Source organism: Lonchura striata, chromosome 19 (genome assembly GCF_046129695.1).
Source record: "Lonchura striata isolate bLonStr1 chromosome 19, bLonStr1.mat, whole genome shotgun sequence".
Lineage (NCBI taxonomy): Eukaryota > Metazoa > Chordata > Aves > Passeriformes > Estrildidae > Lonchura > Lonchura striata.
Window position 1 is genome coordinate 1,709,682 of NC_134621.1, and position 26,197 is coordinate 1,735,878.

Consider the following 26,197-nt stretch of genomic DNA (forward strand, 5'->3'; position numbering starts at 1 on the left):
GCTCTATATCTAACTCACCACTCGTGACCCTCTCTCGAGTCCAGCCCCAAGTGGGTTGGATTGGCCACCAGGCTCGAACAATCCTCACCAGAATACAACCAAGCAATCACCCCAGATAAACAACTCTCCAAATACATTCCACATGGGAAAAACAAGGAGCAGAAATAGAAATTGTTTTCTCTTTCATTTCTCTCTGTGCACCTTTATGAAAAATCCTGAGAGAGGGAGAAATGTGCTGCCACACACCAAGGTTTGGAGCAGAGCAGGAGTTGTTGTTTGGCCACACCACGTTCTCCTGATGGGAGGCAGGGGATTTGTGCCAAGACAAAGGCTTTCTGGCAGATGTCCCCCGGAATAGCCCACGGACAGCCCTGATGTTCCGTTTCCAACAGAAAGTGCCCTGTGTCTCCAGGAGAGGGAGTTTGTGCCCCTTCTCGTTCTCAGGGCACTTGCACAGCTGTAAACATAAAGGCAAAATACAGCTTTTTCCTTTTCTTGTTCCTCAGAGCAGTCACTCCATCTTTCCCCGGGCCCCTTACCACGCTCAAAGCCGTGGCCACGTCTGATTTTTGTCAGGAAACAAAGAAAAATGGAGTTGTTTTCAAAAGCAGCACCTAAGTGTTAACAGAATCATGGAATCACTGAGGTTGGAAAATTCTCCTGGCCCAGTGAGCCCACCCTGATCCCCACCTTGTCCCCAGCTCTGAGTGCCACCTCCAGGAATTCCCTGGGCACCTCCAGGATGGGCATCCAACCCTCCCTGGGCATTTCCAATCCCTAAGCCCCCTTTCCATGGGGAAATTCCTGCTGGTTCCACCCTGAGCCTGCCCTGGTCCAGCCTGAGGCCGTTCCCTCTCCTCCTGTCCCTGTTCCTGGGATGAGATCCCAAATTCCCCCTCCTGGCTGTCCCCTCCTGGCAGGGAATTCCAGAGAGGGAAAAGATCCCTCGGGATCCTCCTTTTCTCCAGGCTGAGCCCCTTCCCAGCTCCCTCAGGAGTTCCCCAGCCCTTTCCCAGCTCCCTCAGCCTCTCCTGGAGCTCCATTCCCTTCCCTGGACCTGCTCCAGCCCCTCCATGTCCTTCCTGTCCTGAGTGTCCCAGAGCTGCCCCCAGCACTGGAGGTGTCCCAGCAGTGCCAGCACAGGGGGAACCCCCAGTAACACAGGCCTGAGCCCTTCATTTATACTCACCTGGCCCCCAAAGGAGAGACAGGGCTGGGATGAAGGCCAGGGGAAGTCATGCCAGAGTATTCAGTATTCAGTATTCAGTATTCAGAGTATTCAATACTCCACTCAACGTGCTCCTGACAGAACAGTAATGATGCACATCTGCATTCCTCCTGCTTGGGGCCAGGGAGGAGCAGGTTTGAGCTCATCCAAACCTCAAAGCTGCTCTTGGAGCTCCCCAGACACATAATAACCACAACAGAGCAGGGATTTTCTGGATGCTGTATGATGCTTGCTGAAGATCTGAGAAGCACCTCGGCCATGCAAGGCATTGGTGTGAGGTGCCAGTGTGGGCCACTAAGCACAGCCAGCAGCCAGTGGCTCCAGGTCTTCTGGGAGGCTGGTCCAAATATTGGCTCCTGAGCCTTGGCCACCAGGGCAGCCTCCGTGTGCTGGGACAGAGGGAGAGCAAAAGCTGGGCCGTGCTCACCTGGCCGTGCACCCAAAGGAAAATTCCCAGCTGGAGAAAGCCACCACACATCGCTCAAGCAAGGAGTGCTGGAATTGTCCAAGGGCTGGCAGGAGCAGCAGCACTGGCCCTGTGCAGGAATGGATCCTGTTGCAGACACCAGCAGCATCTGGGACAAGGGTGGGTTTTTCTGTGCTGCCTCAGCAGTGACACAGTGACAGCAGATCCTCAGTGAGGGCAGTGAAGTGTCCGCAGGCAGGAGAGATTCCAGAGGGAGAGTGGAGCATGAGTTCAGTAAGGAGCAGTTGAGAGGGACAGAAATATCCATAAAAACATTCCCTCCCAGGTGTGTGCTCAGATTTTGTCTTCTTCCTTCACCAAATGAGGGATCTTGGATGCTGATTGAAGAGTGAGGGTAGCAGGTGACCCAAAAAGCTCCAGAAAAAGGCTTGGTTTGGTGAGAACACAGAATGTAGGTGACAAGACTTGAGCTATGTGAACCTTTCACACTGCATCTCTACACAGCAAGACCTTCAGCTCCGTTTGTCTGCCCTGCCTTCCCTTCTCTGGACACAACTGTCACCCTTCAAGTGGTGAGACCCTGCAAGAGCTGGTGTCAGGTGATCACCCATTCCCAGCTATTCCTGATCCTGAGGTCAGGGTGCTCTGCTCTCCCTCTCTGGGTTACTCCTGGACTGTCCCATGCAGCCCAGGAGCAGGACAGGCTCTCGTGGCCAGGCCCTCTCCCCCAGCACTCTTCCTTCCCACTGCTGGGCTCTGTTCTGCCCACTTGGCTGGGCAGATCCCAAGCCCTCCACAGCTTCCAGGCAGAAGAGACCTCCCAGCAGCAGGGCTCACCCAGGACTCAGACCACCTGGGCTCTGCAGACCTTGCAGCCATCAGAGCTGGGAGCTCCAGCTGCCCCTTCCCTGCAGAGTGGGCACAGCCACCTGCCCTCCTCACAGGGACAAGGTGTCCTGAGCCACCAGACCTCTCTGTGCTGCAAAAAGTGCTCCCCTGAGAGGTGCCCAAATGCACCAGCAGTCTTCCAGAGAGAGAAAATACATCCAGAGCTCCCCTCACCTCCTTCATTTGGCACAAGCAGATCTGAAGGTTGCTTTCTTTTTCCAGGCCTGGAAGGGAGGTGCTCCACAGCTCTCAGTGAACCTTCCCGTTCACGTCTGACCTTACAAAATCAAAATAACAAGGTCACAGTCGCATCTTAGTTTTATTACAACTGACCTGCAGGCAAAAGGATAGAACTATTACATAAACACTCTGATCCATGTATAATAGCTTAAATAGAGGAGGAAGTCAAACCAGGATACCGGATAAAATATTCGGAAGCTCTTTGAAGCAGTTATGTTCCTGAGCTTCGTTTTACAGACAATAAGGCAACATCCCTGCACATCAGCTTTTTGATATTTTTATACATTTTTTTCTATGGTACAAGAAAAAAATAATAACCAGAATTCACAATGTACAGTTCTTAAACTATTTTCACAGCTTCTGAACACTATACACCTTTTTTTTTTTTTAATAGATACATTGCAATAAACGGTGCACCCTTAATAATTTATAATAATCTATGTTGAATAGGCTAAACCTGTCCTGTACAGCCACCCAGACAGCAGCACCTCCCTCCTGTCAGTGGCAGCTCAAAGCTTTGCATTTCCATTCCTGAGCTGGGCCAGCACCAGAGCACAGACCCAGCCATCCCAACAGGGCAGAGCAAGAGTGTTTTGGGAGGCTCCATCCAGTGCTGCCCTCTGAAAGGGTTTTGGGTTCCCTTTTGCCAAAGGAGAGAGTCACACTTCCACACCACAGGGAGAGGCAGAGCCTCACGTGTGGCTGCCCCTCCTGGCTCTGGGTCTCCTCACCCCCAGAGCCAGCAGCCCTGGGGACCTGGAGCTCCTGCAGCCCCATCCCAGGCTGAAGGCTGCAGGGAGGAATCACAGCTCCACGGGGTTTGCCTGAGAAAGGCTCTGGGGTGGGGACACTGCTTCAGACAGGCACGGTCTGACTGATCTTTATGCAGGAAGCAGCAGGTACCTCTGCTTTGCCCAAGGAGCAGCCCAAAAGGAACACAATCCTGGAAGGGCAGTGCCATCCAAGGGATCCCACGGTGCCAGCAGCAGCACCAGGACGTGTCCCCTCCACGGCAGACAGCCACCAGCTGGGTCCCAGGTCTCCCAGCTGGGATGTGCTGCTTGGTCCTCACTCAGCTCTGCACAGGTGGCGTTGCTTGGACGTGGGGAGCCCTTCCTTGGGATCCTGCCAGCACCACGGTGTTTCCACTCCCTCTGTGTCCAGGCTTGCTGTTGAGCTCTGATGGGAGGTTGTTCTAACTCTGATGAAGTCCTACCAAGCACCTAAATCAGCTCCGAATGGAAAGCAGAGACCCTGCAGCCTCCATTTTATCCCTGCTACTAAACACCTGCAAACTGCAATATTTTGGGGGAAAAAAAATTTGGGGAAAAATTAATCTTTGAAAAATATGTCAATTAAACAAAGAGAAAAGTCTGATGTGCTGTTTCATTTAGGAATGGAGCAGAAGAAGCTTGCCTGGCCTTGCTAGGCCAGCTGAGAGGAGTTGGATGCTCCTTCATCTCCTTCTGCACCCGACAATCTCAGAGAGGTTTGCTCTGGGTGCAGCACCAGGAGGTCCCAGAGCAGGTTCAGTCCCCAGGTGGTGGTGAATTGTCTCCAGCAGCTCAGCAGGGTGGGCACAGCCCCGTGGCAGCCAGGGCCACCCCTCCATCCTGCCTGCAGCAGTGAGAAGGAAGAGCTCAGGTCTGGACTGGGACCAGCTTTGGCCAGGGGCTGGGAGGGCTGGGCTGTGCCACAGGCATAGGCAGCAGGGCTGGGGACAGCAGGAACACAAGAAACACTCACAGGACTCACAGGCAGAGCTGGTGGCCCATTCAAGCAGCTGCAGCCTCTGTGGATGGCACTGGGTGAAGGCAAAGCAAAGCCAGTGGGTGGTGAGCACTGTGCACTATAAACCAGGTCAACAAGCAGGTTAAATTCAATCAAGTAGTTTAATAATTCTTCAGGTCAAAGGTCTTATCTTACCAGGTAACAATTTACAGGACACCTAGTTAAGAGTGAAGAGTGGCTGGCTTGGTAAAAGGAGGAAGAATACATTATGTCCCATCTCAATAGTTTAATGTTAGCCTCTTTCAACGCAACGTATTTTTGGTAAAGACATATTCACTATATTTAACATGATCTCTCTTTAACAGGAAGTTCAGCTGAGCACACTGTCCCCAGAAAAGTACACTGCGACTGTAAAGCAACAGAATTTCATAGCAGTAAATCTATTGCACTTTGTGAAGAATAAAATTCTCCTTTGCCTTTCCAGCTCCAGAAGGCAAAGCATCTCGTTGGTTAAGCAAGTTCTTCTCCCTCCAGGCAAAGTCTCTTAATGTTCAGACAGACAACACCTAACTTTTGTTTGTTTGTTTTTTATTATTACTTGAAACAACAATCGGAAGAGTTTGAGAGAAAAATCTTTCCAGTAGCTGCTGAGGAGTCTCAAAGTTTTGAGTCTAGAAATGAATTTTAGGTGCTATCCAATCACAGTCAACAAATAAATGTACTTATTTCCACATTTCATGAATATGTCCACAAAAGAGCAAGATGAGGTCTCTCTGTGACCAACACTAACACTGTGTGATCAGGTATTACAGGGATGCACTTTATATGTGACAACAGTATACAGACAGGATGGAAATAACACCAATATTATTGCACATGGTGTCTGGGCGAGCATTAAAAACACTGCAATATGTGATGAAAATTCTTTACAGCTTGTTTTCTCTCAGCCCTTTTTCTAGAGTTTGATGTAGCAGCAGTATCAATCCACGTACATTGGAGAGCTGGGAGTTGCTGGCATTTGATCCAGGATTTTACAAACATAGCATGCAACATCCACTGTGCGTTCCTCATACATCAGGATGAAGGGATGTTTCTGGAAGCAGATAAAAAACACCAGAGTTATGGTCACCCTCCTGGCACGTGCCCCTCAGATGAAAACGGAGCAGGGGAATTTGTGTGGTGCAAGAACAGCCTTTGTGGTGGCTGTAGGACACAGGACACAGCCTGGTCCATGGCTTTTCCACACTGGGAATCCGTGTCCCTAAGGTGGGAGGTTACTGAGGCAGTAACCTCAGCACGGGACCCCAGAGTGCCAGGAGCTGCCAGGCAGTGAGGGTGCAGGATCAGCAGCTCCTCTGCAGCACTGACATTTCCTGAAATCCTTTCAGGAGAGGTTTCATCAGCAGCATGGCCACAGTGGGGAGAGTGACAAGGAGTGCCCTGCAGAGGTCAAATCAAGCTCTGCTCTCCTGAGCCCTGACCCTCTGCTCTGCCCAACAGGCAGCACTGGCCAGACTCAGATCAGAACAGTTGGGACATAACATCAGGGAGGTGCTAGGCCAGGACATCAGGCAAATCCCTTCCACATCAGTGAAACCCCAGAGCTGATTGTGGAACTACAGCCTCTAAGAGGTGCCCTCCAGGTGCCCAGAGCTCCTTCAAGTTGCCACATGGGACTGATCCAAGCCAAAAGCATTGCTGCTCTCTCTCCTTCAGCATCCCCACCACAGACAGGCCCTGCTGCTGCCCAGCTCTGCTCCAGATCTCACTTCTGCCTGAGCCCAGCCCCATGTGAGCAGTGTTGGAGGCATTGAAAGATGCAGCACTGAGAACTCACCAGAAGCTCTTTGTACTTTGGCCTTTTGGACTCGTCCTTTGTAAGGCTAAGGAAAGCAGAGAGATAATTAGGGGAACGTGGGATCAGGGAAAATGTTACAGACATCAAATACAAGCTTTTACAGGACATGATGCTGTCACAGTGGGACACACCACCTTTGGTTTTCTGGAAAACACATCCTTGCACTGTGAGTGACCACAGGAGTAACCTCCATCCCTCCATCCCAGCTGTGCAGGCAGGGGCTGGGGCTGTGTCTCACACAAACTTCCTGCCATGGAAACTTCCCTCCTTACCCTGTCTCCTCTCCCTAGCACAGCCTCTCAGAGGTTTTCTCCTAATTCCTTTCCTGAAGAGCAGTTTCCAGGGTCTGCCCTTCAGTTAACCCACACAAATCCCCCATTGTGGATATTCTCAGTTCACTCAGAGAGAAAATGAGAAGGATTTTTCCCAGGCTTAGCCTGGCAGAAATCTTTCTCTTTTTCTCTCTGACTGAACTGAGAATATCCACACCTCATCACCTCCAAAGCACTAAAATGTGAGAAGTCCTCCCTCTTATCCTGGTGCAGGAATGTGAAAAGAAGCCAGGAAGTGCTGGACACTTGACCCTTGCCAAACACCAGCCAACAAAACGAGCCAATCCCAGAGCTTTCAGCAGCACACACTCACCACAAGTTGACGAAGTTGATGAAACTTGGGGAAAACTCCCTTTCCTCTGAGTTACTCAGCTGTGGTGGGTCTCCTTTCACTACCTGTGTCAGCTGGTCAAACACACTGTTCCACTTGGGGTAGGGGAATCGCCCCGTGGCCAGCTCGTACTGCAGGGAGACAGCAACAGCAGCAGGCACAATTACACCAGGGAAGCTCAGTCAGGGAAAACAAGGATATTGAAAAAATATGGATATTGATCTAGTATCGATATCCAACTGTGATGGACAAAAACTCTCTAACAGTTTAAAGTTAGAACGTGTCTGTTTATTCGACACCGGGCAGTATGTGGGATAGCTCCCAATCCACACCGTGGCTTCCAGGTGATGACAGAGCCCTTTTATCCATACAAGTATTGAATACCCAAAATTCAAATACACATTCATCATTTTGGTACAGCCCATTCCCCGCTTCCTATGCTAATCAATCCAAAAGCCATTCAGCAGGCGTGGTTTGTTCCTTGAAATGGGTCGGTGGTCCCTTTCATGGGGAGGGGTCCCAAAATGAGGAAGTCAATGAAGTCTTCCTCGTTCTGACCTTTCTACTTTTTCAATGCAAATCTGACAAATGAACTCTTGGTAGAACTCCCATTCCTTGTCTTCAATTGGTTTCAGAACAGAGGAGGCCCACAATTGTCTTATGTTCCTAAAAGCTATTTGTCAGTTTGTGTATTCTTCATTATAAACCAGCTAACTAAACATTGTGCTGACAAGCAATCAATTATTAGTTAACTACTAACTCCTTACTTCATCAAGGCCTACTCATTTATTATTATTATTTTCATTAACTCTAGTAAGGCTTATTTCTAACTAAAATCTTAGCTCTTCTAAACTCTCTAACTCCCTCAAAGTTTACGTTCCAGCAGGGGCACAGCCCGACTCACCAGGGTAATGCCCAGGCTCCAGACGTCGGAGCGCACGTCGTAGCCCTGCCGCGAGGCGCTGGGGTCTATCCTCTCCGGCTGTGGGGGTGAGAAGCACCAGTCAAACCCTCTGTGCCATGCAGGAAACATCTGCAGAGCTAGAGAGAACCCTGAGCCTGGCACAGCTCCGAGCAAAACCTGCGGCCGGGGCAGCCAGCCAAGCCCAGCAGAGAAACATCCCAAGGAATCACTTCAAACGCTGATTTTATGGAGGTGAAGTGTAAAAGGTGATCAGAAATGGCCATTTGTCACAGTTCAATGCTTTGGGGTTTTTTTAACTTATGCACAAACATCTTGAATAATTGTGGCTGTCTTACTTACTTAGTTTTGTTCAACTTTGGGATGTCTTTAACACAAAGTGTCACTTTCTCTGTTTTCACAGCCAAGTTGTTCCCCCAAGGGAACATAAGAACTGGAATCAACATCTCATCCACCACTCTGGGGAGCAGGCTTAGCAGCATCTACCAGAACTCTTCTCCATAACCAGCTACTAAGAAACTATTAAAACCAATGTGCTTTAAGAAAACTTCTCTAACAAGGTTTTAGTCATCCCTTGAAGGCAACTATGATGTTACAAGGCTTTAAGACATGCAAAATGTCTTTCAGAGAAATCAATATTGAGCCAGACATGGGTGATTCACACCTAAGAGCAGGTTATCCAGAGAGCTGAGCCAGCAAAAAACATCTTTATGCCTTGCACATCACCTTTATGAGAAACCTCAGTCTGCCTTCTTTAGTTAAAAATATAATAATTAACATGTCAAAAGAAACAGGCTTTCATTCAGTTTTGACTACAACAATAATAAAGATACCTGCATAGCAATAAATTCTAAATGATGGGGTATAGGAAATACTTTGAAAGCCCTGGTTGCTTTATAAGCTACATTTTAATAAAATTTCATGGCAGACACAGCTGAGAAGTGCAGCAGCAGCTGGCCCAGCCCTGAACTCTACTGGGGACACACGCTGATGCCTTGAAGCTGCCACCACCAGCTCAGAACACATCAAATCATGGGGATGCTGGCCTGGCCAGTGCTGTGACCCACAGGGATGTGCCACAGCACAGCCAGCTGCCAGGCTGCAGATAAAGGAGGGGACTGCAGCTGCTCTGGGCAGGGCCAAGCTGCCCAAAGGGACTGGAGGGATGGGTGGCACTGGTGAGACACAGCTGGCTGTCCCAGGCACCCATACCCTGCTCCTGTGAGCAAACAGCAGCGGGGATTTGGCCCCAGACCATGGTGGCACAGCTAAAGGGAAAGCAGGATGGTCCAAAATAAATCCTATATAAATAGAGAGCAGGAAGAATGCTGAGAATTTTCCATGTAGATCACACAGGAGCAATTAACACCAACGAAGGAAGAGTCACCATGTCACACTCTGGGGGCCTGGAGTGAGGGCTGCAGACAAAGCTTGGCTCAGGCCAGGTGTCCTTCTGATGTCAAGAGCAAGCAGGAAAGGAATGGCTGAGGTGGGACCCATCTCTGGATGTGCTGATGGGTGAAGGGACAGGGGATGGATGTGTCAGAGAAGGGTACAGGCTGCCATGAGGCTTCTCCAGCTCAGTGCCCACCTGAGTACCAGCAGCTTGACTGAAAAACGAGCAGTGGGCACCACAGATCCTCCCTCTCTTCCAAACCCCAGCTATACAAACAGCATACATGGCCTGATCTCTGCCTGAACCACAAGACATCCAGCTGACCCTGACAGAAATGCCAGCAGCAACTGTCCACCTTCACCAAGGAGAAGTGAGAAGCCACAGTTTGCAGCCAGAGGCTGCAAGCTGACCTGGGAAAAGGACCTGAGTGACCAAGGATGGAGGTGACAGCATCACACTCCACTCCTGTGGAGGTCTGGAAGGAGCAGGGCAGGACACCCATCCTCACGATGGGTGGGTCTGCCCTCCACCCCTGCCCAAACCGAGCCCTTCCAGTCTCACCTTCCTCTCTGATACAGGCACTGGGTACACTGGGGCATTCAGAAGGCAAAAAGCAGAAATGACACAAAGGCCACCAGCTCCAGCTCCACACTGAGCCCACTCTCAGCAGCATCCCCACAGCCAGAGGCAAGGCAGGGACCTCAGGGAGGACACAGGGCTGGCCAGGAGCTGTGGTGGCTGTGGATCCTCACCCAGAGCAAACCCCAGTGCTGGCACGAGCACAGGGCATGGTGAGGAGGGCTCAGAACAGCCCAGGCTGCTCCAGGGCCAGTGACTGCCTGGGAACTCAGTCCTGCCTTTCTTTCCTCCAGAGAACACGAGGTACCAAGGCTTTGGGGCCTTTGCTCACTGTAACAATTGCAGGGGAACTGAAAGCCAAAAGCAGAACAACCTCTCAGCGCCGCAGCTCCAAGGCTGAGGCGCCGCTCGCTGTGACAGCTCCAACAACTCTGGTCCAAGCACACAGCACTTGCTTGGCAGCTGGACATGGCTCCTGCTGCCTCCTGAGAGCACTCACAGCCAGACTGGCTGACACCCAGTGTCATTGTCACCAACAGGCTCCTTCAGAGCTGAGTGCCATGGGCTTGGTGAGCCTTGCAAAACCAGACACTGTCATCAGGGAGAAACATCCAGCAGCCCTAAGGAGAACCTCACTGGCTGAACAAAGCTACTACTCCTGGCTTATTTTACACTAAAAAAATACTGTTTTCCTTTTGAGAGGAGTGTGGCAGCCTGACTCCTTCCCAGGTATATGCAGTTTGATGACAGCATCCCTTCAGACATCAGCCTCTGCTGGCTTGGAGGAATATCTGGCAGATGTGCCCACACACTGGGGACATCTCCACATCTCCCAGGCTCCCTGGTACGTGGAAATGCTCATGTACTTGGAAAGGAGTCACTGAGGCTGCAGAGCAGCAGGGAAGAGGCCAGTCATCTCCCACATCACTTGCCAGCTGCTGGCTGCCCCACAAACCCTGTGCCCTGCCAAGGCTCTGCAAAACACAAACTGAACTGCAACACTTTTGCTCACTTAAAAGTCCACCCAGGTCTGGAGCTGCCAATGGAGCTGCACAAATCACAGAGTGCACAAAGACAGACAGGAGAAAGGAAAACCAAAGGGCTATGGAAGCACTCACCTACCCACATCCCAGGGGAAAGGGAGCACTGCAGATATTTACAGATATCTCAGGAACTATCATGGCATAACCACACCAGCCTGAGCAGAACTGACCACCCACCCATGGCTCAAAGGAAGATCAGAGTCAGGGCAGACAGGTTTTGCCCTGGACACCACAGTCAGAGAAAACCCATCAGAGAGCCATGGCTTGGGCCAGGTGGGAACCATGCCTTGGAAGAGAGATATTTGCCTTTTTTCTACTTGGTGGTAGATGAAAAGAGTTCAGAAAACAGTATTTTTCAGCATACAGAGTCATAAATCAGTAACAAAAAAATAAAGACAGGCATTAAAATTACAGTTACATGAAGAGCAGCAGGCACAGCTCCTTACACAATGTACTGGCTCATGTGAGAACAGAGATGCATTTTCAAAGCACCCTGAAGCACTGAAGTGTTTAAAACCTTCAGATAGCTTCCAAAATCACCACTACAGCTTTTCTCTCTGGGAGGGGGAGGGCAGCAAACAAGCAGGACAGACTCCCAGGAGCCAGGACTCAGCCCCAGCAATTTCCACGCAGCTGCTCCGCTACTGCTGCTCTCCAGAATCACATTCTCCTGGCATGAAGTTCTGGCACACTTTGGAATTCAAGTGGTTTACAAAAATCACTGAAATTCTGCTCTGCAATAACTCCCGTGACATAATCTTAGCAGAGCAAATGGATTTCTTGCAGAGCAAGACAAACCCACGCTCTGACAGCCCTGCTCCCCTGGGCAATGGTGTTTTGGAGCTGCTGGAAGGCACAGAGCTCCTCTCCACTCCAGCACCACAGCCCTGGCAGCAGCAGAGGAAGCCAGCAAAAACCCAGGAATTTGGACACTTTGCCACAGCAGAGCATGAGCCAGAGCTGTTTCATCCAGGAAAGGGGTGTTCATCCCACAGGAAACAGGCTGGTAACAGGGAGGGTGAGATCCCACAGAGCCCATCCCACTCACCGCCATGTAGGGCCGGCACCCTGCATCCCGCGTTTTGGCAATGGAGTCCACAAGCTGTCCGCTAATGCCAAAGTCACAGAGTTTAATATTCCCATTTCTGTCCAGAAGAATATTGGAAGGTTTGATGTCTGCAGGGGAAAGAAATTTCAAGCAGTAAGTCACGGCTGGAGGTTTGAATTTCAAGCAGAGCAGCTGCAGAGGATGGAGGCCGGCAGTGCCGCGCCGTCGCCGTCACCCTTGGCGCTGGATCCTGCATGGGAGCACGAGGGGATGGAGCCAGCCCCGGAGATGCCACGTGCCCAAAAGCAGCAGCAGATGCCCTGAAATCACACTTACATGGAAAAAGCACAGGCTAAAGGGACAACAGAACAGGCACACTTGTTCAAAACCTGCAGTCAAGACTCACGGCGTTACAGATGCTGTGATTACACTTTGAGTGAACCAAAGGCCACTAACAATTCTTGCTATTATTTTAACAGATAAGAAGAAAAGACATGAAGTTAAAAAAAGACACAAAGAACTCACCTCTGTGAATGATTTTCAAGTTTTCTTTTAAGTGGTTTAGTGCTTTCACAGTCTAGGAAAGAAAAACAGATGAAAAATAAGCAGATGTCGTAAGAGTCCTGTGACTATTAAATTTTTGGAACTGCAAAAACAGGGTTAAAAGCATTTAATACATTGAGATATCAATGTTGTAATATGCCAGGCAATAAAACATTTTTCTCTGAACCTTTTCTGCAAACAGAAGGTGATATAAGAGAGGGTATGGGCTTAAGTGAACACACATCCCCTGTGAGGTGCAAAGATCCCACTCTGGGAGAGGGAGCAAGAGGTGGAGCCAGAATAATTTCTGATGTTAATTATCCTCAGCAATAACTTATTTCAAGCCCTATGCTACATTTTTTCAGCAGGTTACAACTGTTTCAATTTCCTGACTTTTCATTAGGCCAGAACCTCCAGGTTATAGCAAGAAAACAGCCGGGTTCTCCAGTGCCTTTGGGAGCCTTTGCACAGGACTGCCAGAAGCTTCTCTGGTCTGGGCTGGTGCCTGTGCTGCTGGTGCTCAGGAAGCTGGTCCTGGGGTCCGTTTATGAACTGATTACTGACCCCAGAATCTATGTTTACACCATGCAACATACTGTGGAAAAGTCATGAGCGCCCTGAAGAACCATTCCCAGTGTGGTGCAAACAGCAGCAGCAATTCTGCTCCACAGACCAACCACATTTTCACATGGAGTGTGATCTGAACAAGGATCTGAACTTTTCAATTATCTTCAACAACAAGGTTTAACAAAATACTCACAGCTAAAGTGATTTTGCCTAAGATTTCTTCTGGAATAACATCATCTAATACACTATATACATATTTGTAAAACTTATCAAACGAGGTAGACATGAGCTCCATACAGATCCAACAGTCACCCTGGAAAGAGAAAAGAATGTGTGTTACTGTTGATATCAAAAAGAGAAATACAAATCCAGAAAGCATACAGAGATCTGTGGAATCCTGTGAAATACATTAACAGCAACATGCATTCTATAAAAAGGAGGAATTCAGCTTGATTCATTTCAGCAATGAAAGACTTGCTCCCATTGACAGCAGAGGCATTTACCTGCCCAGCTCACACCTGGCATTACGTTTAGTTGCTTGAACACAACTGAATCCAAGCCTCACACAGTGTTTTGCTCTCCAGAAGGCTGCAGGCACAGTGGAACACCCAGAAGACGGGAGCTGCTTTCCTAGGAAGGGCTGTGTGGCTGGGGAAGAAGATTTTGGGTTACAGCCAAGGGCAGCTCCAGCTTACACTGCTCATTTGGCATCAGGCTTTTCACACCGGCTCAAGGCAGAGCAGGAGCTGATGTCATCTACTCAAGGGTTGCTACAAGGCTGAGCCCAGAAAACTCTCACTGCACCCAAAAAAAGCAGAAGATGGAGTAAGTGTTGTGACAGACATGGAAGCAGGGACATCACAGTGAGAGGCCAGAGCAGCACAGCAGGACAAGGGCATGACCAGCACACTTCAGAGGTCCTGGAAAAAGGTGAACCTGGGCTGCTACAGACCACAGGTTGGCTATGGAGGAAGTTGGCTAAGGAACTGTTCAGATTTAAACTACAGAAATTAAATTGGGCAATACATGTGGAAAATTTCTCTTTTCCACACTAGCAACAAAGGCAAAGTGCAGATGAAGCACTTCCATACAATGGAGAGTAGCTCAGGGCAAGAGACGTAGCTCCAGTGGCAGTGATGTGCATAAATCAAGTATGATTTGTGAGCTGTCTGTAGTGAGAGCAGCCTCTCTCTCATGGACTGGCTCTACTGGCCACAGGATCATCCAAAAACTGCTTCTGTTTTGATCAGATTTATTAAAGAATTGGGACAGGGCTATACTCCTGGGCTATTGCAGTGAGACTGTGGGGGGACAGGACTGGTTCCAGAGAGCCAGAATACCACAGACCATCTGCAGCCTTGTATTTATGTCTCAGCACTGGTGCACAGTACTGAGAGTGACTTCCACTGCCCAGGTTACAACAGCTGGTGTTTGGACAGTAAAACCAAACCAAGTAAACAACACTTGAGCAGAGCCATTGTCATAACCAAGGCTCTACATGCACTCTGCATCACAGGTTGGGATGGGTATGGTACTGAAACCTTAAATAAGTACAACATATTACTATCCAATGGTAATTTTTAAGAATTAAAAAAAACTCTTTTATTATGAAAAGCATTTAAGGAAATGCCTGGTTTACATTAAAAATTACCATTTCTAGCCAATGGTAATTTTTAAGCAATTAAAAAAACTCTTTTATGATCAAAAGCGTTCAAGGAAAGACCTGTTTTACAGGTGTCCTGAAGTAGATGCCATACAGAACTCCTGAATGAGGGTGTTTATTGATCTGGTAATAAAAAACCTACCTGCCCTACATGAATTCATGTCAGCAAGATCAATGGAAAAAAGTAACAGGCCTTTTCCACTATGCAGCATCCTTAAGGTTGGTGACAAGACCCAAAACTCTACAGGCTAACTCTCCTGGGACTTAGCCTTACCTGTTGGCAAACTGGTGAATTTTAACACAAAGGAAGAGGAAGACTGGCTGGGGACTCAGCTGTTTTCCTGACCAAATACCAAGAAGTGCTGATGCACATGGGCAAGTCCCACTCCATTGTGAACTGTGAGGACAAAACCACCCTAATAGAAGTTCCCCTTTACATTCTGCCTCTTAAATCAGGTTGATTTCTGATCATAAAATGACAAAAGAAGAGCTTTAATTTTCTCTTCGTGGCAGAGCTATTCTTCCAAAGAATGTATTTTAGTCTTCACTGGGTATTAGATTACCAGATGCTAATGCACATATTGTAGACATTCCAAAAAATGTCCAGGAACACCCTGTGCATTTAATTCAAAATATTCCTGTCCAGGACAGACACAAAAGCTGCTTCACAAGCAACAGAGATGCTTCAGCTGCTCCATGCAGAGAATTCCCATTGAGCAGGTGTCACAAGTTTGTCACCCATCTGGAGTGCAGCTCACCAGGAAGGGGCCTGTGGCTCCAGGTGGACATCAAACTGAACATGAGCCAACAATCCATCTTTGCTGGGCTGAAGGATCACAGCACGAGGCAAAGTGTCACCAGCAGGTGGAAGGAGCTGATCCTTCCCCTCGATCCAGCAATGGGGAGGCCACACCTGGGGTGCTGTGACCTGTGCTGGGCTCCCCACTGCAAGAGAGACTCCAGCAAAGGGCAACGAAGATGACTGAGGAACAGGAGCACCTTCCCCATGAGAAAGGCTGATAAAGCCAGGACTGGTCAGCCTGGAGAAGGCTCAGGGGAACCTCACCAACCTAAGGGGAAGCTGCACAGGGGATGGAGCCAGGCTTGCTCAGTGGTGCTGAGCAACACAAGCAGAGCAGTCTGACATACAGGAGGGGTTCCCTGTGAGCATGAGGAAACACTTTTTGTGAGGGGATTAGTCACTGGCACAGGTTGCCCCAGGAGACTGTGGAGACTCTATCCCTGCAGAGATTCAAAAGTGATTTGGACACAATCCTGGTCAAGTGGCCCCACTTGATCATGGGGGTTGGAAAAGGTGACCTCAGAGGTCCCTGCCAACACCCACCACTCTGTGATGGAAATGCTGAAGGTTTATCACATCTGCCCACTGCAGGGGCAGCCAGCTCTTTCTGCAAGTGGCAGCTACAGCAGTGAGAGAGGCTGACAAATGTCACCACCACCACCATGTATTTACATGGCACACAGGACACCTTTCCTACAGACCAGGGACTGACAGGGGGACAGATGGGCTGAGGGATGGCAGCACAGTCAAGGATTTCCATAAAACCAGCGTGAGGTGCATCAACAGCAAACAACTGTGCCAGCAATTCACACCAGCCCTGCACTGTGCTACCAACACATCCATCCCAGCTCTTCTCTCCTGCCAGCAGAAGTTCCCCATGGGCTGATTTACCCAGCTTCCTGGGCATATTCTGCAGCTTGCAATGAATTTTTCATTGAATACTTTTATCAAGTATTGAACTTATTGGTTTAAACTTGGCTCAGCTACACTTGCACTGTGTAGGAGTCACTCCTGAGATCCCAAGTCAAATAAGGCTTCTTTCCTCTTCCCCTCTTAAAGAGAAACACAATCAGAACAGGTACTTTGAAGAGCCACTAGTGTGGGTCATGGTAACTACCCAAACATTCCCAGCTTTACAAGTACTGTTGCAAACCAGAGCAGCTGTAAAGCTTGTAGCAGACAGGCAGGTAAAGAAGACCATTTTTATTTTCTCAGACCTAAAAACCTCTTAAACCAGCCATGCTCAGGGCCAAAGTCTTGGGGGTCCCAGTGCAGCACTGTGGGCTCAGTCCACAGCTCCTTTCTCACAAGGAGGGACTCAAATGAAATGTTCGAAGAATCCCTGTCAACCAATTTTTAAATTTTTTTTCTTCCCCCATCTAGCAAATAGAGCCTTGAGAGGAAGCACATGAGCATGACTAGCCAGACCCTCTTCAATCAGATCTGTGTGCACCAGCAGGACTCTGGGCTCTCCTGAGTGCAGGATGGAAAAACCTGGTCCCTGGGGCCAGTGGGAGCCCCACAAAATTCAGTAAATGTAAGATCCTGCACTTGCATCAGGGCACCTACCAGTATAATGATGATGGGATTTAGAGCAGCCCTGAGGAGAAGGGCTGGGAGATAATGGTGAATGAAAAATTGGACATGAGCTGGTAACATGTGCTTGTAGCCCAAAAAGCAAACCATGTCCTGGCCATGGTGCACTGAAGCCCCTGGTTCCATGAAACACTGTCTTTTACTTTTTCAATTTTGTTCTTTGACCAGGCAATTTCATCTCATTTAATGGGTGCCAATGAGCTGAAGTCCTGTACCTGGCAATCAACTGTTACACATTCCATCACATGCACAGACATACACTGACAGAAATGTCCCTCCTGACTGAAGAACAGGCAGCAAGAGATGAAGGTTCGGGTGCTGCCTGCTGAGGGACAAGCATGGCCTAGAGAAGACTCTCCTATCACAAAATGTGGAACAAGCAAGAGAAAATACAACTACATAAATTTTTTGTGTAGTATTTCCTGCCTTTCCAAATCAAACTGCAGGTATTCACAGGAACTTGTGTTCACAGCTACTTCCCTGGCTGCTTATCTGGCTACAAAGTAAGACTTTGCATAATTTTACCCAATTTGGTTTAGTATTCCCAAACTCAGGATCCCAGAGCTTAGCTCTGCCTCTCCACATCAAACACTCCCTGTTGTGGAAGGCTGCCTGCCTTCCCTTTGTGCCAGCTGCCCTGCTGCTTCTCCTGGGGCTGCCTGCATCCTGCCAGCCCTCTGACTGCACAAGCTGCCTCTTCAGCCTGTTCAACTCCCCTAAAGAGGCTCATGTGAAGTCTTTCACCTTTTAGGAGCAGGCAAAGAAGATTTCTCACTGGTTGCTCCATCCATAGCCAGAGAACCTGAAACCCAGCTCAGGGTAGCGAATCCCAAAAGGATTTCCTTACTTTTCACCTTGAAGTGCTGGAACAAAGAGCTTTGTTTTATATTGTTTGCTGGAGATTTCCTGAGAGAGTTTTGGTCTTTACCAATGTCCCATGAGCTCTTACACCTCAGGGGATGGTGCAGCAGTGATCTGGATCTTTCACAGTTATTTGAGAACAGATCTGATAAGCAGATGGGGGGTCAGGCAGATCCAAACATCCTGGTGAAATTCCTTTTTTCCCTTTCTGTGCTTCTCTGATGTCATACCTTGCTATGTTTAGAAGATTAAGATTCTACTTAATATTAGAACAAGTAATTAATAAGACAAGACAGAAAACTTTATGGAAGCCTCCCAGCTCACCCTGTGTGCCCCTGAGGAATGTGACTTGGAGCATCCCCAGGCAGTGAGGGACCAAGGAGAGGAGCTGCTTTCATCTCTGAAGCAAACACCACTCATGTTGAAGGGGGAAAAGGGGATTTCACTCCAACCAGAGCAATACCAGCAAAACCTTTCCCAGACAGAGCATGCAAGGAGCCCTGGGAGCCCTGCCTGGCTGCAGGAGGATGAGATTTTTGGACATGACAAAGAATGAAGCCAAGCAAACATCTGGGTGCTGATTAAGGTAAGTTTTTCTATTGTTTATATTTACATTTACACCCTGGGATGTGTCCAGAGCTGAAAGGAGGTGACAGGCTTGCACAGCTCTGAGCATGCTGCTCAGCAGCATCTGGTAAGACACTCTTTTGTCCACAGACCTTTCCTCACACCAGCTGACAGCCTTGCCACCTTTATCTTAGCAAAGCTGGAAATTTCCAGCCAAGCTCCTACCACACATGGTAGGAGCTTGCACGGTGTGAACATGGACAATGCCTGCTGGCCCAAAATGGCTCTGTGTTCAAAAACATCAGAAAAGGCAGAGCATGGGAAAAGGAAGGATTACTATGCTTATTTTAGAGAATGAGATTTAAAGCCAGAGGAGTGACCTGGAAAAATTAGAGAGGCAGACTCTCTAGAAGCAGGAATTAAATATTCAGACACAGTTTTGGGTTTTACCTGCAACACTGACCTCCCTCTAAATGTTTTCCAGTAAAACCCCACAAGACTCTGCGCAGGCTGCTATGCCTGATAATCCCCAAAGACCACCTGCAGCCCTTAGGTCTCTATTTTCCTCCTTCCCTTGAGCAGAGGTACTGGATTTGTGCTGAAGCAATGGGAAACAGGCAAGGATTCCATGTCTGTCCCCCTACACTGTGGCAGTTTCAACAACTGAGCAATTACAGGAGCAGGGATATTCCAAGCCTGCAGAGGAGATACAGGAGGAAGGAGATTTCAACATTCATCTTCTCCAAAACTCCTGTTTCAAAGGGAACAAATGATTGCCCAGAAGTGCTGAGTCTCCTGGCTAAACACCATGGAGTAAAAGTGGAGAACCAAGAAATCTAACTTCAATCAATTTTCTCCTCCTTAGCATGAGTTTGAAATTACAAAGGGGAAAAAAAAAAAAAAACAAGGTAAAACCCAAACTCTGCTAGAAGTGCAGCAAGTTTGGGGTGCCCACCTCTCTGAAGAGCGCGCCATAAAACTGAACAATATACGGGCAGTCACTGCTTCTCATCACTACATCAAGGTCCATCAGAAGCTGCTTCTGCTCCTTTTCATCCACTGTCGACCGAATTCTCTGAAAGAGGAAGAGTGGCAGAGACTTCATCACTTCCATGCCATTACTGCACCCTCAGCCCTGCTGGTGGAGAAGAGTGACCAGGACCCCAAACCCAAGTGTGCCCAAAATAGAGAATCAAGCAGTGCTCTCAAATAAGAAATGGAACTGAACACTCCTAAAGCTGTTTAATCAGATTATAAAGCCCTCAGTCCTCACATAAGCATCAACATTTTCAGATGAAATGTCAGGAAGAAATTAAAGAGCTGAAATTTCATTGAAAAGTACAGCAAAACACCACATCCAGGCTTTCATTTCAAAACAAATTCCCACACACTTCTTAGCCATGTTGGAAGGGGCTTGAAGACTGGTTTGAAATTTAACCAAGGAATATGATGTTTAAAATTTCTAAGCACAGAAGAAAAAGGCTCCTTCCACAGCCTCCACCATGGCTGGGGAGAAGGGACTGCCACATAACCCAGGGAACACATTTCTCTGGTAATGTTAATGATGGGCAGCAGCCCTGTGAGCTCTTCTCCTAAAACTATCAATCCTTCACCTAGTACTGGCTGAGGGAACACCAAAACAGTACAAAACATAGTTTATATAGCTACATACCCCATGTGTATATAGAGATATATATGTATACACACACTATACACTGTATATATTAAAAAGTTTCATTTGGGCTTGAAAGAACAGTGCACATTTGAAAACAGAAAATTGTCCATTTTCAAACATGAAACTGGTTAAATGAAGGATGGAGATGACCATACAATTTTTCATGTAATTTCACAGATATATTTAACATCTTGCACTAATTAATACATTCTCTGAATCACAAGTGAGGAAATCGTGATCCTGAAGCTGTGACTCATGTTGAAAAACCATTAAAAAAAACAAGTAAAAAATATCTGGCAAGAAATCCAAAGCAACAGAGGTAGCCAGGACCATCCTCAGGGACAAAAACTACATGGCTACCCATGAAAGAAAATTTATTCAAGCTTGTGGAAAAAATCTGCAAGATACTAACACCCATTTCACCAATACTATGGCCCCGTGGGCAACTGCTGGTGGCATCAGGACCACACACATCAGCCAGCCCAGGCTAGGTGAGTGAAGGTACTTTCAAAGCTGGCCATTTATATAGCACCACATGTGAAACAGTGCACCCTTATGCACTTTAGGACTTATTTTGTGATGAACCATACAAAACAAGGACAGTATTGACACTGTAATTTTCCTTACCTGTAGTGCATCCTGGTATTTTGGTATTTAACCACTTGCTCTTAATGTTCTAGCACCTCTAGTTTGGTCTAGACCAGTAAATAATATGTTTATATTGCCATTTTCCCACCCTGTGAATTCTAGAGTTCTTGGGGACCTGTCAAGAGATTTATCCAGCACCCACAGTCCATAATATCTGTGAGGTGGAGTTCTGTGCCACCAACAGAGAAAGAAGCAGCTCAACGGGCCAGGAATGGACCTAAAACACTTCACCTCCAGGTCACTGGTTCAGGTCTGTGTCACACGAGCTCAGCCAGCCACTGGCTGTGTCCTGCTCTCAATCCCCCCGAGAGGCTGAAGGCCAGCAGAGTGAATGTCTCTCTCCAAGTGACACACCAGCAGCACTGTGTGGATGGAAATGCCACTGCTCTGACCTCCAGAGAAGGTGATAGAAGCCAAAGCCACCACGGCGAGACCTACAACCAACAGTTCAGCCTCTCACCGAGACATGATCCACACTGAAAACGTCACCTCTGGTGAGGAACGAGAAGATTTTCTCCATATTGTAACTTGTGTTCTCCTTCTGTGCCCACTCCACGTCTGTCTCCAAAAAAGCCTCTTTCCTGGTCCTCTGAGACTTGTCCCAGCCCTGCTCTGCATTCCCCTTGCACCTGCACAGTCACAGCCAGCCCCACAGCATCCTGCTCGAAGTCCACCTCTTCTCCTCCCACCTCTGACATTCCTCCTCTCTGTTACTTCTCCAGCACTGCAAACCATGTGAAATACACTCTGTATGGTGGAGGTGATATTAATGGCACTCCAGAACAACACTGAACCCAAACACTCCTCTTCTCAAACACGAGCTCCCAGCAAGAAAGGGCTGGCAGAGCACCCAGAGCACAGACAGTGGGTCAGCTACAGGGCAGAGGACAGCTTGAGAAGCCAACATGGACATTACAACAAATACTGCTTCAGAGAGTGAAAGGAATGCTGTGATACAAATCTCATACAACAGTGCTGGAGACTGGCAAAGTCAAGAGAAAGGGAGAGCTCTGAGGAGCAGCATGCAGTACAGCACACAGACAGGGTCAGCCCAGGCTGGACAAGGTGGCTCTGCTCAGCTGCAGCGTGCCAGGGAGCCTGCTGCAGCCCAGAACTCCCAGCTCAGCAGCAGAACAGGGAAGAGAGGAAAGTCAACAGCAGTCAGAACCCAAACAGCACGTGAGCCATGATACAGCCTGCCTAAACCCAAGGCATGGTGCAAAGCACTGCAGCAGCTCCCACAGACACACTCCACAAGAACATGGGACATGGCAGGGGAGGAAGACACAAGGTGAGGCAGCTGCTTGAAGCAGCATTTGAGACAGGGATGGACAGGGGCTGACTTCACTTCAGGCCTTACAGACCTCAGCCCAGTCACCTTCCTGCAGGCAGCCATTGACAAGTCACTGCTAAGTGACCCCACAGCCAAACAAGCCACAGACAGAAAAAGGGGGATTTGCAGTAGAAGCTTATGGAGTCTCCTTTTTAGCAATTCCTTCTTGGCCTCCAATTTAAACTGTATCAAATCCTCTTAGGATAAAATTCTCTGGCCCTTTTTATTCAAACACAGGTTAGGACAAAGCCTTTCAACACCAGGAAGAAGAGGCCATGCTCTGGGTAGCATCAACAGCAAAAGCACAGTCTCTGTGGATTGTGGCACCCTGAAACCTAAAACCAGGCAGATTCCAGAAACCTGACCCAAAACAGAAGAGACATCATGCAGCTCCAATATGCACACAGAAAGATTCAGGTGCAGCATGAAGTGACTGGTTGAAAAAAAAAAAAAACAAAAAAAGGAAAAGGAATAAAAAAAGCTGTAAACACTGAACTGAAACTCAACTCCTTGAGCTGTGAGACAATCCAGAACTGCCCTGAGCACGGGGCTCACCTGTGTCCTCAGCAGAAAGCTCAGCACTGCAGTGCCTGGCAGTGCCATGGGAGGAGTGCTCCTTCCATGGGATGGCAGGGATTTGGGACAACAAACCAACAGCAAAAGGAGGGTTTGCCCAGTCCCTGTGAGGATGGGAATCTCTATCTCCCCATCTGAAACACGTTTAATGGTGACTGAAGTAGATCACAAGTAGCTTCCCACCTCCTGTGGTGAGGCTCTAACTCTTTCTCACCGTTCCTTTTCAGCTCTTACTCATCCACTCCCTCCCTAGCTGCCCTTCCAGCAGGACTGGGAACACTGGTTTCCCCAGCTCTCAGCCAGCAGACCTAAACAAATGACTGAAAAAGAAAATTCTGAAGGTGTCACTCAACTGTGTGAAGAATTACAATGATGGTTTGGCAATAAAACCCCAAGACTTCTCTTTGGAAGTCATATGGACAAGGAAAGGACAGAGAAACTTGCCCCTGGATGGAGCTCAATATACAAATGTATCATTCTGATGGGTCTTTATGGGCTATCAGACATCCGGGAAAGGATGGAGGAATCATGGAGGTATCAATAAATGTTAAAATTCTGCTCTCAGAGGCATTTGATACTTAGCAACCTCCTGAAGTTGTGAGACTGCCATTGAGAAACCTGAGAAAGTCAAACAGGAATTTCTGGTTTGAAGCTGTGGATGAGAGAACAAGCCCTGACTCCCAAAATGATGTACAAGACACACTGCTCAGAATAAGAAACAGCTCCATGGCCCGCTGGCTTCCCCAGGAACAACAGGGATCTTTTATGGGCCCATGGGTTTGACACTTCCAATTACCCAACTGATCTTGAAAATGCTTCTGATTTCCTTCGGAAAAGTTCAGAGAACAAGTGGAGCACAAATATTGTTAAACTAAAGCAAAAACTGTGACTGTAGAGGACACTGACTGTAACTGGAGGCTGGACTAGGCAATACTGCAGTGGGCCTAAGTCAGCCAGGCTGAGGATATTGGAAGGCACAGAAAATTCTGGCCTACAGATGAAAATCACCTTCTTTTGAGGTGGGGGAAAATTGAACACTGTGGCAAAATCACCCTCTCCCCAGATGGGTTACTCTTCTAGCTGAACCATCCCTGACAGAAAATCAATTCAATTAAAAAGAAGTGCAAGATGCTTCCATGGGGCTGTGATAAAAACCTTGAAGGTCAACCAAAGCACAAACCACTCCACTCATCTCTGGGTGATTATTTCTCACCCAGCTGAACTGATTGAAACAAAACTGGGAGAAGCTGCTGATGTTGAAGCCCAGATGTCTGAAGTGTTCCCAGCTGCAGAACAGAAGAGGTGAGGAGCAGGTGAAGATCTCCTGCCTGAGCCTGAGGCTCAGACAGCCCTGCCAGGAACACCAGGTGCTCAGGACACATCAAGGGTTGACTATTGTAAATATGTTCTTATTTATTGTAGGAACTTTTCAAACAAGCAGCTTTCCCAGCCTTCCAGAGGCACTGTGAAGTACCCTGGCTAATAAAACCCACCATGTACAGCATTTCAGTGCAAAGCAGAGCATCCTGCTCTAACTGGAAGAATGCTCCCCAACTTTCATTACAGTTTGGGCTTTTTTTTTTTTTTTCATATTCCAGGGATCTTTTAGAGCATCCTTTTTGTGTGAACTCTCACCAGGGCCAAAAGGAAACCTCAGGCCACAGGCCAGAAATTACAAGCCCCATAAGCTGGGTGAGTTTTCCAAGAAAACACTTCCTCCAAGTAAATGGGGCTTCTTAATGTGCCTCTAATTTGTGATACCCTCACAGAACAAGAGTCCTTGGAGCAGCTGGGACAACACCATGTGGTGATGCTGGAGGGCAAAGACAAAAAGGGCTGGAGAATTGCACCTACTGTGGAGCCTCTCAGACCAAAGCAGGACAGCACTGGAGCAGATCCTGAGGAGGAACCAGGGCTCTCTGCACAGTGGGAAGCTCAGGACAATGGGCACAAATCACTCTCCCAGGCTGTCACAGGCTGGGAAAAACCAGACTAACACAAAAACAAGAAACCAGGAGCAAAATCAAAGGATATTGAGTAGAACTGGAAGCCCAACCAGGCAAGATCACAAAGAGCTGGTGCAGCAGACAGACACCAGCCAGGAAATAAGATTTTTCTCAGGAGAATGAGGATCCAGGAAGAGAAACCTGACAAGGTGAGGATTCAGCATACAAACTTGCCTTGCATTTATTGGTTTGCATAACCAGATCTGGCACTGGACAAAACTGGACTGCTCTTTTTCTCACCTGGAAAAATCTTGACCTCATATGCCAAAAAAACCCTTAAGAAAATGAAAAGGGTATTTTCAGTGACAGGAAGACTGTGATGGCAGTTGACCCAGAGTAAAAAGGTGAATCTCCAGCAAGATCTGAAAGGAAGTGACCTTAAGAATGAAAGGATCGATTTTTATTCCAAAATAAAAATTTGGAAGACTAGGAGAACATAATGCAACATTTTCTAGGGGCAAAAATGAGAAAGGTTTGGACATAAATCCCCCTCTTTCCTACACCTCTCCCCCTCCTCCTGATAGCTGTAGGAAATAGCTCTCTATGGCAGAAAGCATAAGGGTGCACAAACAATTGCAGGTGGCAGCAACAGGAGGACCAGGTCCCTGCTCCTGCAGCCCACTCCAGCCTCCAGCCCGTTCCCAAAGAGGAACAGAATGTTTTTGGCATTAAATCAGTATTCACAGAGAATGACCAAGGCTAAGGGAGAGGGAGGAGCAGGACAAAAGCTCATCATCCCAGCCATGTTCCACCAGCTGAAGCTTTGCTGCAGTAGTTTTAGCCAGCAACACAACAAGGCTCATTTCAGGCTCATTTTCCTCCTTTTCTACTGACTCTGGAACACAGATGAAAAGCCTGACTCACCCAGGGCCTGGCAGCCCTGCCCATGCCAGGAGACTCATTAAAGGTACCAGGATTGCATCTGCCAGGACCCATGGGCTGATAGTCCAAAATGAGTTACAGGGAAAAATGAAAGAAATCAGTGCTTCCACCTGCAGATCTCAAGTTATTTTGGTGCTATTTCAGCCCTCAGGAATTGTTTTCCTTCAGGGGTAAGAAAAACTGGACATGCAGCAAAAAAAAGGCTGTGCTGGGGGCCCAGGAGCCCGTGTGCCCTGTGACACTGAACTTTCCCAAGCAGGAAAGCTTCAAGGAACTGTTCCTTGGGCAAAGGCAGGACAGACTACAAAAAGCAAGAGAAAGGAGCTGGGAACAAGATCTGAAGATATGCTCTGGCAGCCACACCCTTTGAGGGGAGCAGGATGAGTGACCAGAGGTGCCCAGCTGGCCTGGCACAGCAGGAGCTGCCTTCAGCCACAGGAAGACTCCAAAGGAGC

General features: G+C 48.2%; 1 protein-coding gene across 2 annotated transcripts in view; it reads right to left on the reverse strand.

Moving 5' to 3' along the window:
- Positions 1–2,843: 2,843 nt before the first annotated feature.
- Positions 2,844–26,197, reverse strand: part of MAP2K4 (mitogen-activated protein kinase kinase 4) — a 61,343-nt gene continuing 37,989 nt past the window's right edge. For both annotated transcript variants that reach the window (XM_021538713.3, XM_021538712.3), the window contains 8 exons: positions 19,578–19,697; positions 13,327–13,446; positions 12,549–12,600; positions 12,024–12,151; positions 7,940–8,017; positions 7,018–7,166; positions 6,352–6,397; positions 2,844–5,607 (listed from right to left, as the gene is read on the reverse strand). In XM_021538713.3, coding sequence (XP_021394388.1) covers positions 5,494–5,607; positions 6,352–6,397; positions 7,018–7,166; positions 7,940–8,017; positions 12,024–12,151; positions 12,549–12,600; positions 13,327–13,446; positions 19,578–19,697 — 807 coding nt within the window. In that variant the 3' untranslated portion in view covers positions 2,844–5,493. The remainder of the gene's footprint in view (positions 5,608–6,351; positions 6,398–7,017; positions 7,167–7,939; positions 8,018–12,023; positions 12,152–12,548; positions 12,601–13,326; positions 13,447–19,577; positions 19,698–26,197) is intronic.